The sequence below is a fragment of the Rhinoderma darwinii genome, chromosome 13 (assembly GCF_050947455.1).
Source record: "Rhinoderma darwinii isolate aRhiDar2 chromosome 13, aRhiDar2.hap1, whole genome shotgun sequence".
NCBI classification, from domain to species: domain Eukaryota; kingdom Metazoa; phylum Chordata; class Amphibia; order Anura; family Rhinodermatidae; genus Rhinoderma; species Rhinoderma darwinii.
In genome coordinates this window covers 44,235,959-44,249,257 of record NC_134699.1, presented here as the reverse complement: position 1 = coordinate 44,249,257, position 13,299 = coordinate 44,235,959, and the positions used below count along the sequence as shown (strand labels likewise).

The following is a 13,299-nucleotide window of genomic DNA, read 5'->3' as shown; positions in this document are numbered from 1 at the left end:
TTTAACCCGGAAAAAAATGTGTTACTTGTGTTCTAAACTGGTAATAAAATGTACAATATAAATCTTCCTTCATAATTTTTATTAGTAAGGTTTATTTTTATATGCATATATATGTTTAGGTAACTTTGTCGGTATTGGGGGGGGGGGCGGGGGGGCCCTGGCACATTATCTGCACAGGGGCCTTTTGCAGTCTGTGTCCGCCACTGCTATGTGTGTCACAAATCTGCTATGGCTATTACCGAACATCCATCTTGCAATTTAAAAAATTGTTCATCTGGGCCTGAATTTCACAAAATCATGCAATAAGTTACCATTCTAAATATGTGTATTGCATACATGGGGACCTGCTGAAAACTAGCATTTTAGTTTATATATTTTTTTATATATATTCTCTAACATTATCTTTGCAGGGGGAATCATTCTATTTGGAGTTGGCACACTTGTTATGGCATCTGTCAAAATTGTAAATGCAGCTAGGCACATGGGCTGCGTAACACCCTTGAAAATTATCCAGCCTATCATTCAAGCCATTTTTGTCATTGTACAGGTGAGATCATATATACCCCCTCCTCTGTTTCTACTTCAGATAAGGTTGGCAACTTATGGACCTCATGGGCGCTGTGTCTGGGCCCCACTATCATGTCCGAGCTTGGGCTCACCAAAGTACCATCTTTAATACACAGAATAGTGTGCTTTAAACCACGCATTGCAGGAAATTTGATTTCTCTAAGACAATATTGCTTTATTATTGGAATTGCGCCCTCTTGTTAATTGCATGGTATTTATGGAATGGAATGGAATACAGTTTACTAATATAGTAACCAAACAGGCTCCAAACTGGAACATCGCTTTAAAATGATCATGGATTATGTATACTTTTACTGGATACTTTGTATTCTACTCTGGCCGCTTGTTTGCAAAATGTATACTTTTACGTTTTTTTGTTATTTTTTTGTTAGATGTCTTCTATTTAATAAATGCTTTCGAAACAATGAAGTTAAAAAAAACTGTATCTTTCTGATCCTTTACAGACAGGTAAAGAAAACCTGTGATAACACCATGTTGCTTCAATGTTTATCTTTGTACAGAGATCAGGGATATTTATAGCAGCTCTGCAATATGAGGACCCCTAAAAAAAACATATCTGAATTCTGTGAATATGACATGAGGGAGGCAGAGGCATGTGCCCAGGCGCAGTTAGCATGGAGAGCATCAGTCCGCGGCTACCGCCCATTGTGCAGAATGCCTCTGTCAGCAGCGATCAGCTGTTTTATTCAAAAGACAGTGGCACTTAATGTGCCGGAAGCTGCTGCCGCATGTAAGTGGGTAACCCTTACTTCCCCTTCTGCCTTGGACTTGTGTATTTCCCCGCCATGTATGTGTCCATTGTGGTATTTATTCTGTGATCCCCGCTGCCTGCGTCTCCTCTCTCCCGTCTGTGTTTGTGTGTCTTTTTCTGGACACTGCAGGGGAAATATCACAAAGGGAAGAGGCTGTGACGCTGGACCAGCAGGAAAGTACAGTTTCCCAACATCTTAGAGTGACTCTAGAATCATGGTAACAGCGCTCAGTAGTGCTGGGTACCGGCTGGCGCTTTTGTGGGGTCTGGTTTCAGGGGTGGGATTCAAATTTTTAGCAACAGGTTCTCTAATTTGCCGACAAGGAAATACAGGCCTGGGGGGGGGGCTATTCGTGGTGTGTTGCACCATGGAAAATTATTATGACTCATAATAATTATCAAATACAACAATTACAATATTCCAAATGTACTATATATTAATGTTAAGTCTAAATAAATATTTTTGCATAAATCAGTAATATCCTAGAAACTTTCCAAGCTTGTGTAACTCCCTGTCCATAACATAAGTGCTTACATAAGCATAGATACCTACCAGCACTGTTTGTATTAAAGTGACCCATTACATATTAACCTATATGTGCACATTTAGTGCCCTAAGCGCGTTTAGTTAGGCTGTGCACTGTGAGAAGGATCGAGAGCAATCTCATGGTTATTTCATACAATCCCCAAATACAAAATTGTAGTGCACAAATAAAGTATTATATTTAAGCTCAGAATAAATATACAGCACCAGAACAAATGTCAGTACATAATTACAGCACTACAACCAAGATCAGTACATATATACAGCACCAAAATAAAGCTCAAACCATAAATACTGTACCAGAACTCAGCTCAGTACATAAATGCATTACCAGAACCAAGCTCAGTATACTATTACAGCACAAGAATCAAGCTCAGTACATAAATACAGCACCAGAAACAAGCTTAGTACATAAATACAGCACCCGAACCAAGCTCAGTACATAAATACAGCACCAGAACCAAACGCATAAATATATACATCACAGAGCCAAGCACAGTACATATATATGCAGCACCTGAACAAAGCTCAGCACATGTAATACAGCACCAGCACAAATACAGCTCAGTGCAGAGATCATTTGCAAAGTTATGTTAACCCCTGCCATATAAGTTGGTACGGCGTGAAACTACAGCTCCCAGTATTGCCTGAACAATGATAAGGATATGCTGGGTGTTGCTCTTTCACAAAAAAGAATGCTACCAACATCATCTCGGTGCAAATCATATAGTGACTACAGTACAATACAATCAGAGGGAGAATAAACATTTACATTCAGTGACTCACAGGTGACATCCTTTCAGATTATATTCGTTCTTTTTCTCTTTTCTTCTCCATCCGGTCCAGACCTACATTAAGACCACTCCCGGCCACAACTGATTTCTGCAGAGTGTGCCGCTCAGATGCCTTCGTCACCTCACTTTTCTAATACATCTGCACCAATAAATGAAGGCAAAACACTTATGGTGCCACACACTGAGACTCTGAATATGATAGCTCCATACACTTTGCCACTGAATATACTGCCACACAATGTACCCCAAAATACAATCATGTCACACACTGTGAATGAAGCACCACACACGCTGTGCTTCTGGGAGATAGTGCCCCCAGGAGATAGTGCCACTAACAGTGCCCCATGGATATATGCCATGGTGCCCTCTCGAGATAGTCCCACAGTGCCCACTAAAGATAATGCCACAGTGCCCACTGAAGATAATGCCACTCACACTGCTCTTTATATACAGTGTCACTCACAGTTCATCCTGGAGGTTGTCACCCTGGATATAGTATCACAGTGCCCCCAGGAGATAGTGCCCCCTGGAGAAAGTACCATTCACAGTGCCCTCTGCAGATAATGCCACTCACAGTGCCCCCTAGATATAGTGCCCCCTGGAGATAGTGTCCCTCACAGTGCCCTCTGTAGATAATGTCACTCACAGCGACCCCTGGAGATAGTCCCCCCTGGATGAAGTGTTAGAATGCCCCCTGGAGATAGTACCACAATGCCCCCTGGATGCCACTCACACTGCCCACCAATAAAAAGTAAACATGATATACTTACCTGGCCATTTTTCCCACGTTGTCCTCCAGTGATGCAGACCTGGTCTCTTCTGACCAAACCTGCTCCCGCAGAATTACGCAGGCAATGCGATGATGTCATTGCATCACCTGCATCACTGGTAAAGTGCCAAATGGCAGGCAGGAAGCTAATAGTTCCCGCCAGTGCTAGTAATCACTCAGTTGTATCCGCGTCCTAAAGACACGGATACAATTGAGCGCAGGGGAACCGTATGCAATTTTAACCACCGGTTTGCGAGAACCAGCCGGATCCCACCCCTGGCCAGTTTGACTCTGCATGAGGTAAGCGGGGAAACTGAACGGAGCGCCGCTGTGTAATGGAGTAGGTGACGACACACAGTCATATGAAACAGAGGGGGTAGAAGCAGCAAATGCTGCTGAAAGGCTGGGCAAGTCAGAAGCCCGCCTAAGCCATGACTTGACATATGATGTACTTCTAGGGAGAGCAGTAACTGTGAGGTATCAGATTAACCCTCCTTGTAGAGAGGTGCAGATACACTTTGTTCCTTGGACTCAGCCACAACCTCTTTACAGCGATCATCCCATCTCAGTCAGTCAGGTCAAGTATGTTCAGATCTGCATCATTATTTTCGGTTTTCTCTTTGCGCCATAGGTACAGAATAATGAAAATAACAGGAAGTACCAAATCCGTCATGTGATGAACACCAATGGTGCCTGACAGAACCTACTGACTTCAATGGGTTCGATCAGGTTTCCATTATTTTAACTGACAAAATAGCGTTACATACTATTTTCTACATGAATTTTTATGGAATCTGATGGAGGCTTTTAACAGAGCCTCCAACATAGATGTTAACAAGGCCTTAAGCCAGTTATAGAGTTAATAAACAACGTAAAAAAAAAAAAGGTATGTTACAATAATTGGTAAGGAGTAGGGGTATCAGATAGCGAAGAGGGTTTGGGTGTCGCATAACTGATCTTTGCCCAGGGTGCAGTAAAACCTACCTATGCCTTGGTGGGGGAGGCATAGTGAAAAACTATAGCCCAGAGTTTCACTCACAATTCTGCAAGCTTTAAAGGGGCTATCCCATCTTGGACAATTATGGCATATCCAAAGGATATGTCATAAAAGTCTGATAGATGCGGGGCCCCCTAAACCCTGTTCTGGCTTACTCGGCTACCGCTGCCTCCCGCTCACATCCTGGTTAGGTGGTCAGGAGTTATGGAGACAGCCGAGCTCACTGAGCTACACTGTTTCATTAACTCCCATAGAAGTGAATAAGAGTTACGGAAGCAGCATAGCACAGCGAGCTATGCTGTTCCCGTGGCTACCGAGTTCCGTATCCTAACAAGGCCTCCGGGTCTGCATCTGTGAAACTGACAGATATAATACCCCGAAATACATAAGTATTGCAGGGTATTATATCAATTAACCAACAGTTGGATCTTAAAGTCACTAGTGGGAATAAAAAAAAAAAGTTTAAAAAAAATGCTGTACAAAAATAAAGTAAAAGTTCCAAGTAATAAAATTAAAAATAACCCTTTTTCCCTTATAAAGTCCATTAAGTATTATTAGAAAAAAATAAATGAACTATGCATAATTGGGATCGCCGCGTCCGTAACAGCCTGAACTATAAAAAATTGAATTTATTTATCCCGCACGGTGAACGGCGTAAAAAAATAAAATAAAAAGACAATATCAGAATTGCTATTTTTGTCACCTCAGCTAGCAAGAAATGAATAAACAGGGATCAAATAGTTGCATGTACCCAAAAATAGCACCAATAAAAACTTCGGTTTGTTACACAAAAAACAAGCCCACATAAGGCTTTCTTGATGGAATATAAAAAAGTTATGGCTCTTAGAATATGGCGACACAAAAAACTAATTATTTTTTTTAAAACAGTGATTATATCATGCAAACACCGTAAAACATTCTAAAATTAGATATACATGTAGTATCACTGTAATCGCATCGACCCGCAGAATAAATTAAATATGTCATACATAGTGCACGGTGAATGCCGTTAATATAAAAGAATAAAAAACAATAGAAGTTTTCACTGCCTAATTCCACTAAATTCATCAAAAAAAAAAACGTGGGATCAAAATCAAAATGCTCACTATACCCTGGATAACTTCTTTTAGTTTCCCAAATGGGGTCACTTTTGGGGGTTTTCACTGTTTTGGTCCCTCAGGGGCTTTGCAAATGCGACATGGCACCCGAAAACCATTCCAGCAAACTTGAGCTCCAAATGCCAAATGACGCTCCTTCCATTCTGAGCACTGCCGTGGGACCAAACAGCCATTTTTTACCACATATGGGGTATTGTCGTAATCAGGAGAAATTGCTTTTCAATTTTTTCGGGTGCTTTTTCCTCTTGTAAAAATTTATAATTTCTACATTTTATTGGAAATAATTTAGATTTTCATTTTCACGGTCTAATTCCACTAAGTTCAGCAAAAAACTTGTGGGGTCAAAATGCTCACTATACTGCTCCATAAACTCCTTGAGGGTTGTAGTTTGCCAAATGTTGTCTTTTTGGGGGTGTCTCCACTGTTTTGGCCGCACAAGACCTCTTCAAACCTGACATGGTGCCTAAAATACATTCTAATCAAAAGGAGGCCCCAAAATCGACTAGGTGCTCCTTTGCTTCTGAGGCTGGATTTTCATTCCATTAGCACACTAGGGCCACATCTGGGATATTTCTAAAAACTTCAGAATCTAGCCAATAAATATTGAGTTGCATTTCTCTGGTAAAACTTTCTGTGTTACAGAAAAAAAATGGATTAAAATGTATTTTCAAAAAAAAATTATGAAATTGATAAATTTCACCCCCACTTTGCTTTAATTCCCGTGAAACACCTAAAGAGTTATGAAATGTTCTAAATGCTGATTTTAACATTTTGAGGATGCAGTTTTTAAATTGGTTGACTTATGGGGGTTTCTAAGATATAAGGCCCATGCAAGAAGCATGACTAATCTCAGGGTTTTGGGTTCGAGCCCCATGTTGGGCAGATAACCATTTATTTTAAGTATTTAACCCCTAAATTGCTTACACCTTCTGTAAAAAGGGCAATATATGACAACAAAATGGCATTTGACCAATACAAATCTGAGGGTACAGCTGTAGCCTTTGTAAATTATAAATAGCTTGCAAAAAAGTAATAAAATCAGAAAAATACAAAATGAAAAGCAGGTGGCCAAGGATAGTAAAACATGTCCCAAAACATTCTTCACGTATATGTAGATGCAAAAAAGCCAAGGTCTGAACATGTAGGGCCCCTAAATAGTGGTAATGGGGAGTTGGTTACAGTGGATCAAGGGAAGGCAGAGTTTCTAAATGGGTTCTTTAGCTCTGTATATACAACAGAAGAAAGAACAGTTGATATAGCTGGTGCCTGTGCTGTTAATACATCAATTCATATTCTGAATTGGCTGAATGTAGATATGGTCCAAGCTAAGTTAAATAAAATAAATGTGCACAAGGCCCCACGGCCCAGATGAGTTACACCCTAGAGTTCTTAAAGAGCTTAGTTCAGTTATTTCTGTCTCCCTCTTCATAATATTTAGAGATTCTCTAGTGACTGGTATAGTGACAAGAGGACTGGTGCAGGGCAAATGTGGTGCATATTTTCAAAAAGGGCTCTAGGTCTTCCCCGAGTAATTATAGACCAGTTAGCTTAACATCAATCGTGGGAAAAATGTTTGTGACAAAAAATAGTTTATGTGACAGCCAGCACGGTTTTATTAAGGACAGAAGTTGTCAAACCAACCTGATTTGTTTTTATGAAGAGGTGAGTAGAAGCCTAGACAGAGGGGCCGCTGTGGATATAGTGTTTTTGCACATTGCAAGGGCATTTGACACTGTCCCTCATAGACATCTAATGGGTAAATTAAGGACTATAGGTTTAGAAAGTATAGTTTGTAATTGGATTGACAATTGGCTCAAGGACCGTATCCAGAGAGAGAGAGAGTGTTGTGGTCAGTGATTCCTACTATGAATGGTCCCCAGTTATAAGTGGTGTACCCCATGGTTTCCGTGCTGGGAACACTATTATTAAACTTATTTATTAATGACATAGAGGATGGGATTAATAGCACTATTTCTATTTTTGCAGATGACACCAAGCAATGTAGTATTGTTCAGTCTATCGAAGATGTTCGTAAATTGCAAGCTGATTTGGACACACTAAGTATTTGCGTGTCCACTTGGCAAATGAGGTTTAATGTAGATAAATGTAAAGTTATGCATCTGGGTACAAACAATCTGAATGCATCATATGTCCTAGGGGGAGCTATACTGGGAGAGTCACTTGTTGAGAAGGATCTGGGTGTACTTGTAGATAATAAACTAAATAACAGCATGAAATGTCAATCAGCTGCTTCAAAGGCCAGCAAGATATTGTCGTGTATTAAAAGAAGCATGGACTCGCGGGACAGGGATATAATATTACCACTTTACAAAGCATTAGTGTGACCTAATCTAGAATATGCAGTTCAGTTCTGGGCTCCAGTTCATAGAAAGGATGCCTTGGAGTAGGAAAAAATACAAAGAAGAGCAACAAAGCTAATAAGGGGCATGGAAAATCTAAGTTATGATTAAAGATTAAAAGAATCAAACCTATTTAGCCTTGAAGAGAGACGACAAAGGGGGGACATGTTTAACCTATATAAATATATGAATGGCACATACAAAAAATTTGGTGAAATCCTGTTCCATGTAAAAGCCCCTCAAAAAACAAGGGGGCACTCCCTCCGTCTGGAGAAAGAAAGGTTCAACCTGCAGAGGCGACAAGCCTTCTTTAGTGTGAGAACTGTGAATCTATGGGCTAGTCTACCGCAGGAGCTGGTCACAGCAGGGACAGTAGATGGCTTTAAAAAAGGCTTAGATAATTTCTTAGAACAAAAAAATATCAGTTCCTATGTCAATGTGTAGAACATTTTCCCTTCCCTTTTCCCATCCCTTGGTTGAACTTGATGGACATGTGTCTTTTTTCAACCGTACTAACTATGTAACTATGTAAAGCCACTTCAGAACTTAACTGGCCCACAATTTTTTTTTTCTTGAAAATGTAAAAAATTGCTGCTTAAGTTCTAAGCCTTGTAACGTCCTGGAAAAATAAAAGGATATTTAAAAAACATTGCAAACATAAAGTAGACATATGGGAAATGTTAATTAGTATCTACTTTGTGTGGTATTACTATCTGTTTTACAAGCAGATGCATTTAATTTTAGAAAAATGCACATTTTTGAAAAATAAATTCTACATTTTGGTGTTTTTCACATATAAATACTGAATTTATTGACCAAAGTTTCCCACTATCATAAAGTACAATATGTCACAAGAAAACATTCTGAGAATCGCTTGGATAGGTAAGAGCATTCCCACGTTATTACCACATAAATTGAGACATGTCAGATTTGAAAAATCGGCTGCGTCCACAAGGCCAAAACAGGCTGTGTCCTGAAGGGGTTAAATAAGATGACACATTGTGATTCATTTCATAATCAAGACTTTAATTTGTGTTATATATGTATATTTACCCTAAATGTGCCCTTATTTGTCTTTCAGACATGTTTCCTTTGGATATCCTGCAAACATTGTGTCCAGATATATTTAAATATTACAAGGTAAAATTTTAAAATGATCAATTATACTAAATGAATAAACAATAGGAATCACTTGATATATTTAAGCAAATATAATAAGATAAGGTGCACTAACTTATCTCTAAAGTTTTTGTTGGTGGATGGTATTTACATATTTGATTATTATATATGTACCTGCAGTTTTGTTAGGACAGGGGTATAACAGAGCAAGAGAAGGACTAATAGACTAATATACTGCTTACCAGTAAGTTAAAGGCCCTTTTACACTGGCCGATAAGTGGCCAGTGCAGCGAGCGCCGATCAACGAGACATCGTTGATCGGCACTCGTTTGCTCCGGTCACACAGAGCTATGGATGGGGACGAGCGGTCATTACTCTGATCGCTCGTCCCCATCCATTATTATCATGTCGGCAGCGCATCTCCCTGTTTACACAGGGAGATGTGCTGCCGACAACGATAACCTTTTATTTTTTTTAAACTATACGATCAGCAGATGATCGGGCGTTCACTTGTTCATCTGCTGATCGTTCCCTTGTTTACACAGGGAAATTATCAGCAACGAGCGTTATATTAATGCTTGTCTGCCCGATAATCGTCCTGTGTTTAACCCCCTTAAGCATCACTCAATGCCAAACTTCAGCTGCAAACGCAGAACATAAAAAAATCTCATACAGTGAAGGAAATAAGTATTTGATCCCTTGCTGATTTTGTAAGTTTGCCCACTGTCAAAGACATGAACAGTCTAGAATTTTTAGGTTAGATTAATTTTACCAGTGAGAGATAGATTATATTTTTAAAAAAACTGAAAATCACATTGTCAAAATTATATATATTTATTTGCATTGTGCACAGAGAAATAAGTATTTGATCCCCTACCAACCATTAAGAGTTCAGCCTCCTCCAGACCAGTTACACGCTCCAAATCAACTTGGTGCCTGCATTAAAGACAGCTCTTACATGGTCACCTGTATAAAAGACTCCTGTCCACAGACTCAATGAATCAGTCTGACTCTAACCTCTACAACATGGGCAAGACCAAAGAGCTTTCTAAGGATGTCAGGGACAAGATCATAGACCTGCACAAGGCTGGAATGGGCTACAAAACCATAAGTAAGATGCTGGGTGAGAAGGAGACAACTGTTGGTGCAATAGTAAGAAAATGGAAGACATAGAAAATGACTGTCAATTGACATCGATCTGGGGCTCCATGCAAAATCTCACCTCGTGGGGTATCCTTGATCCTGAGGAAGGTGAGAGCTCAGCCGAAAACTACACGGGGGGAACTTGTTAATGATCTCAAGGCAGCTGGGACCACAGTCACCAAGAAAACCATTGGTAACACATTACGCTGTAATGGATTAAAATCCTGCAGTGCCTGCAAGGTCCCCCTGCTCAAGTAGGCACATGTACAGGCCCGTCTAAAGTTTGCAAATGAACATCTGGATGATTCTGAGAGTGATTGGGAGAAGGTGCTGTGGTCAGATGAGACTAAAATTGAGCTCTTTGCCATTAACTCAACTCGCCGTGTTTGGAGGAAGAGAAATGCTGCCTATGACCCAAAGAACACCGTCCCCACTGTCAAGCATGGAGGTGGAAACATTATGTTTTGGGGTGTTTCTCTGCTAAGGGCATAGGACTACTTCACCGCATCAATGGGAGAATGGATGGAGCCATGTACCGTCAAATCCTGAGTGACAACCTCCTTCCCTCCCCCAGGACATTAAAAATGGCTCGTGGCTGGGTCTTCCAGCACGACAATGACCCGAAACATACAGCCAAGGCAACAAAGGAGTGGCTCAAAAAGAAGCACATTAAGGTCATGGAGTGGCCTAGCCAGTCTCCAGACCTTAATCCCATCGAAAACTTATGGAGGGAGCTGAAGATCCGAGTTGCCAAGCGACAGCCTCGAAATCTTAATGATTTACAGATGATCTGCAAAGAGGAGTGGGCCAAAATTCCATCTAACATGTGTGCAAACCTCATCATCAACTACAAAAACATCTGACTGCTGTGCTTGCCAACAAGGGTTTTGCCACCAAGTATTAAGTCTTGTTTACCAAAGGGATCAAATACTTATTTCTCTGTGCACAATGCAAATAAATATATATAATTTTGACTATGTGATTTTCTGTTTTTTATTTTATATAATCTATCTCTCACTGGTAAAATTAACCAAGCCTAAAATTTCTAGACTGTTCATGTCTTTGACAGTGGGCAAACTTACAAAATCAGCAGGGGATCAAATACTTATTTCCTTCACTGTATAGCCATGTCAATGAAAAAAATAAAAATGTAATCGCTGTGGAAATTCGGAGAGGCAAATACAAAAAAAATTATCTGGTTATAAAGGCCTTTTCATGGCTGTTCATTAAGGCGTTAAGATCCACAAATTATTTTTTTTCTGCCATGTGTGAATGTAAATTTTTAAAACCACATTAATTATTATTATTATATTTTTAACTGTTTGTTGTGGGGAATTTTTGGTGTAGAATGCTAAACATGAACATTTCTCTTTACGGCAAAGTAAAAACAAGAAAACATATAGGGAAGGGGGGGGGATCCTCCAGCTCACAGTTCGTTGACTCTTGTTCAGACAGCGCTCGGATCTCGCACGGCCAACGGTAGACAACAGAAGAAAAAAGGACTATGATCCAGCGCTTGTGTATGAATAAAAGGAATCACGGTTCCAATTTTATTGTAGAACGAATTTAAAAAACTTATCAAAGTGCAAAAAGGGTGAATCGCATTTGTATTTCGCCTACGCGTTTCAGACACATGCAGTGTCCTTAGTCATGGCATGTAAAAGTAAAAACAACATAGAAATCAAAGCATAATGGGCACAATATGTTTTTACAATGAACTAAAAAAAGGGATTGAAACTAATTGCATCAGATTTTAAATCCTTTTTGATCATTTGTAATCAAAGAAAGCGCTGCCAAGAAATCCTAACATATTTGACATTTGACTGGAGACTTAAGAACGGATTAGTTATGAAACAACCTTGATAAAACTTAATTGCTACATAATTCCTAGGTGCAGCCATAATGCTTCACAGTGTGCCTCCCATAAAACATGCACAATAAATACATTTGTAAGCCATATCTGCGTCAACTGCATGCAATTTACGACTACCTAGAAATTCAATATGACTACCACTATTTGTAAAGACAACTATGTGAACAATGTGGAGGAATGGACTTTGAAACGATCCTGAACTCCAATGAATACTGATAGCAGTCACTCGATCACAGTTCAATACATATTCAGGTTCAGTTCACTAATGTTATACTTACAAATATAATATCTAACACTTGCAAATTGATTTACATAAGACAGCCTGTTTGAAAAATGGCTGCAATACTGCTGACATACGGATCACTTACGGACCAAATATGGATCCATATTTTTAATTACTCTCCATAGAGTCCAATGGGTGTATTTTCCATCCAGAATATGAATCAACCCCTTACCACATTTTCACATACATGTACGTGGGGGAATGCAGTTCATTTAGCGCATTCCCACGTACATGTACGTGATGCAGGTAAACGGTCACCGCGCTGTTAGACCCGGTGACAGTTTATTGCAAACTGATGTCCGAGACAGCATAGCAACCCAGCTAGCCGTCAGGGGACCAATCACAGTGGTCCCATGTCAGCAATCGCTGTGATTGGTCTGTCACTGCAGACAGACCAATCCCAGTTCATTGACTTAGGCAGGGATTATTTTGTTAGTGTCTCTGGCCCTGATCTTCTCTGTTGGTGTTGAGAGAATATCAGAGCCAGAGTGTGAAGAGAGAGCTGAAGAGAAATTATATAAAAAGATATAAAAAATACTCCCCAGTGACCGATCAGTACCCTAAGTACCCTCCTGTGCTAATCAGCCCCCCCTGTGCCACATCAGCACCCTCCTGTGCTACATCAGGACCCCCTGTGCCCCATCAGGACCCCCTTGTGCTACATCAGCACCCCACTGTGCCAAATCAGAGCTCCATCAGCGTCCTCTGTCACTGCCTAGTGACAGACATCACTGGATCCGTCAAGTCAGCCAGACTGTGTGTGAAACTCCTTTTGTTGGGTTTTCGGTGTTATTTTTTCTTTTTGTTTTGTTCTTGTAAAGAAAATGAAAAAAAAAATATAAAAAAAGTTTGTTAGTTAGTGACAGGGATAGTAAATGAATTAGTTGGGGATAGTATCAGATTAACTGTTATGGTGGACCTGGTATAAGGCTAGGTAGTGTTAGTGCTAGCTGAAAATAG

The 13,299-nt window shown here is 40.0% G+C and overlaps 1 protein-coding gene across 1 annotated transcript in view; it reads left to right on the top strand.

The window, feature by feature from the left end:
* Nucleotides 1-13,299, top strand: part of LOC142665811 (proton channel OTOP2-like) — a 47,948-nt gene that overhangs the window by 11,089 nt on the left and 23,560 nt on the right. Inside the window, exons 2-3 of the mRNA XM_075845586.1 lie at nt 411-547; nt 9,003-9,061. Coding sequence (XP_075701701.1) covers nt 411-547; nt 9,003-9,061 — 196 coding nt within the window. The remainder of the gene's footprint in view (nt 1-410; nt 548-9,002; nt 9,062-13,299) is intronic.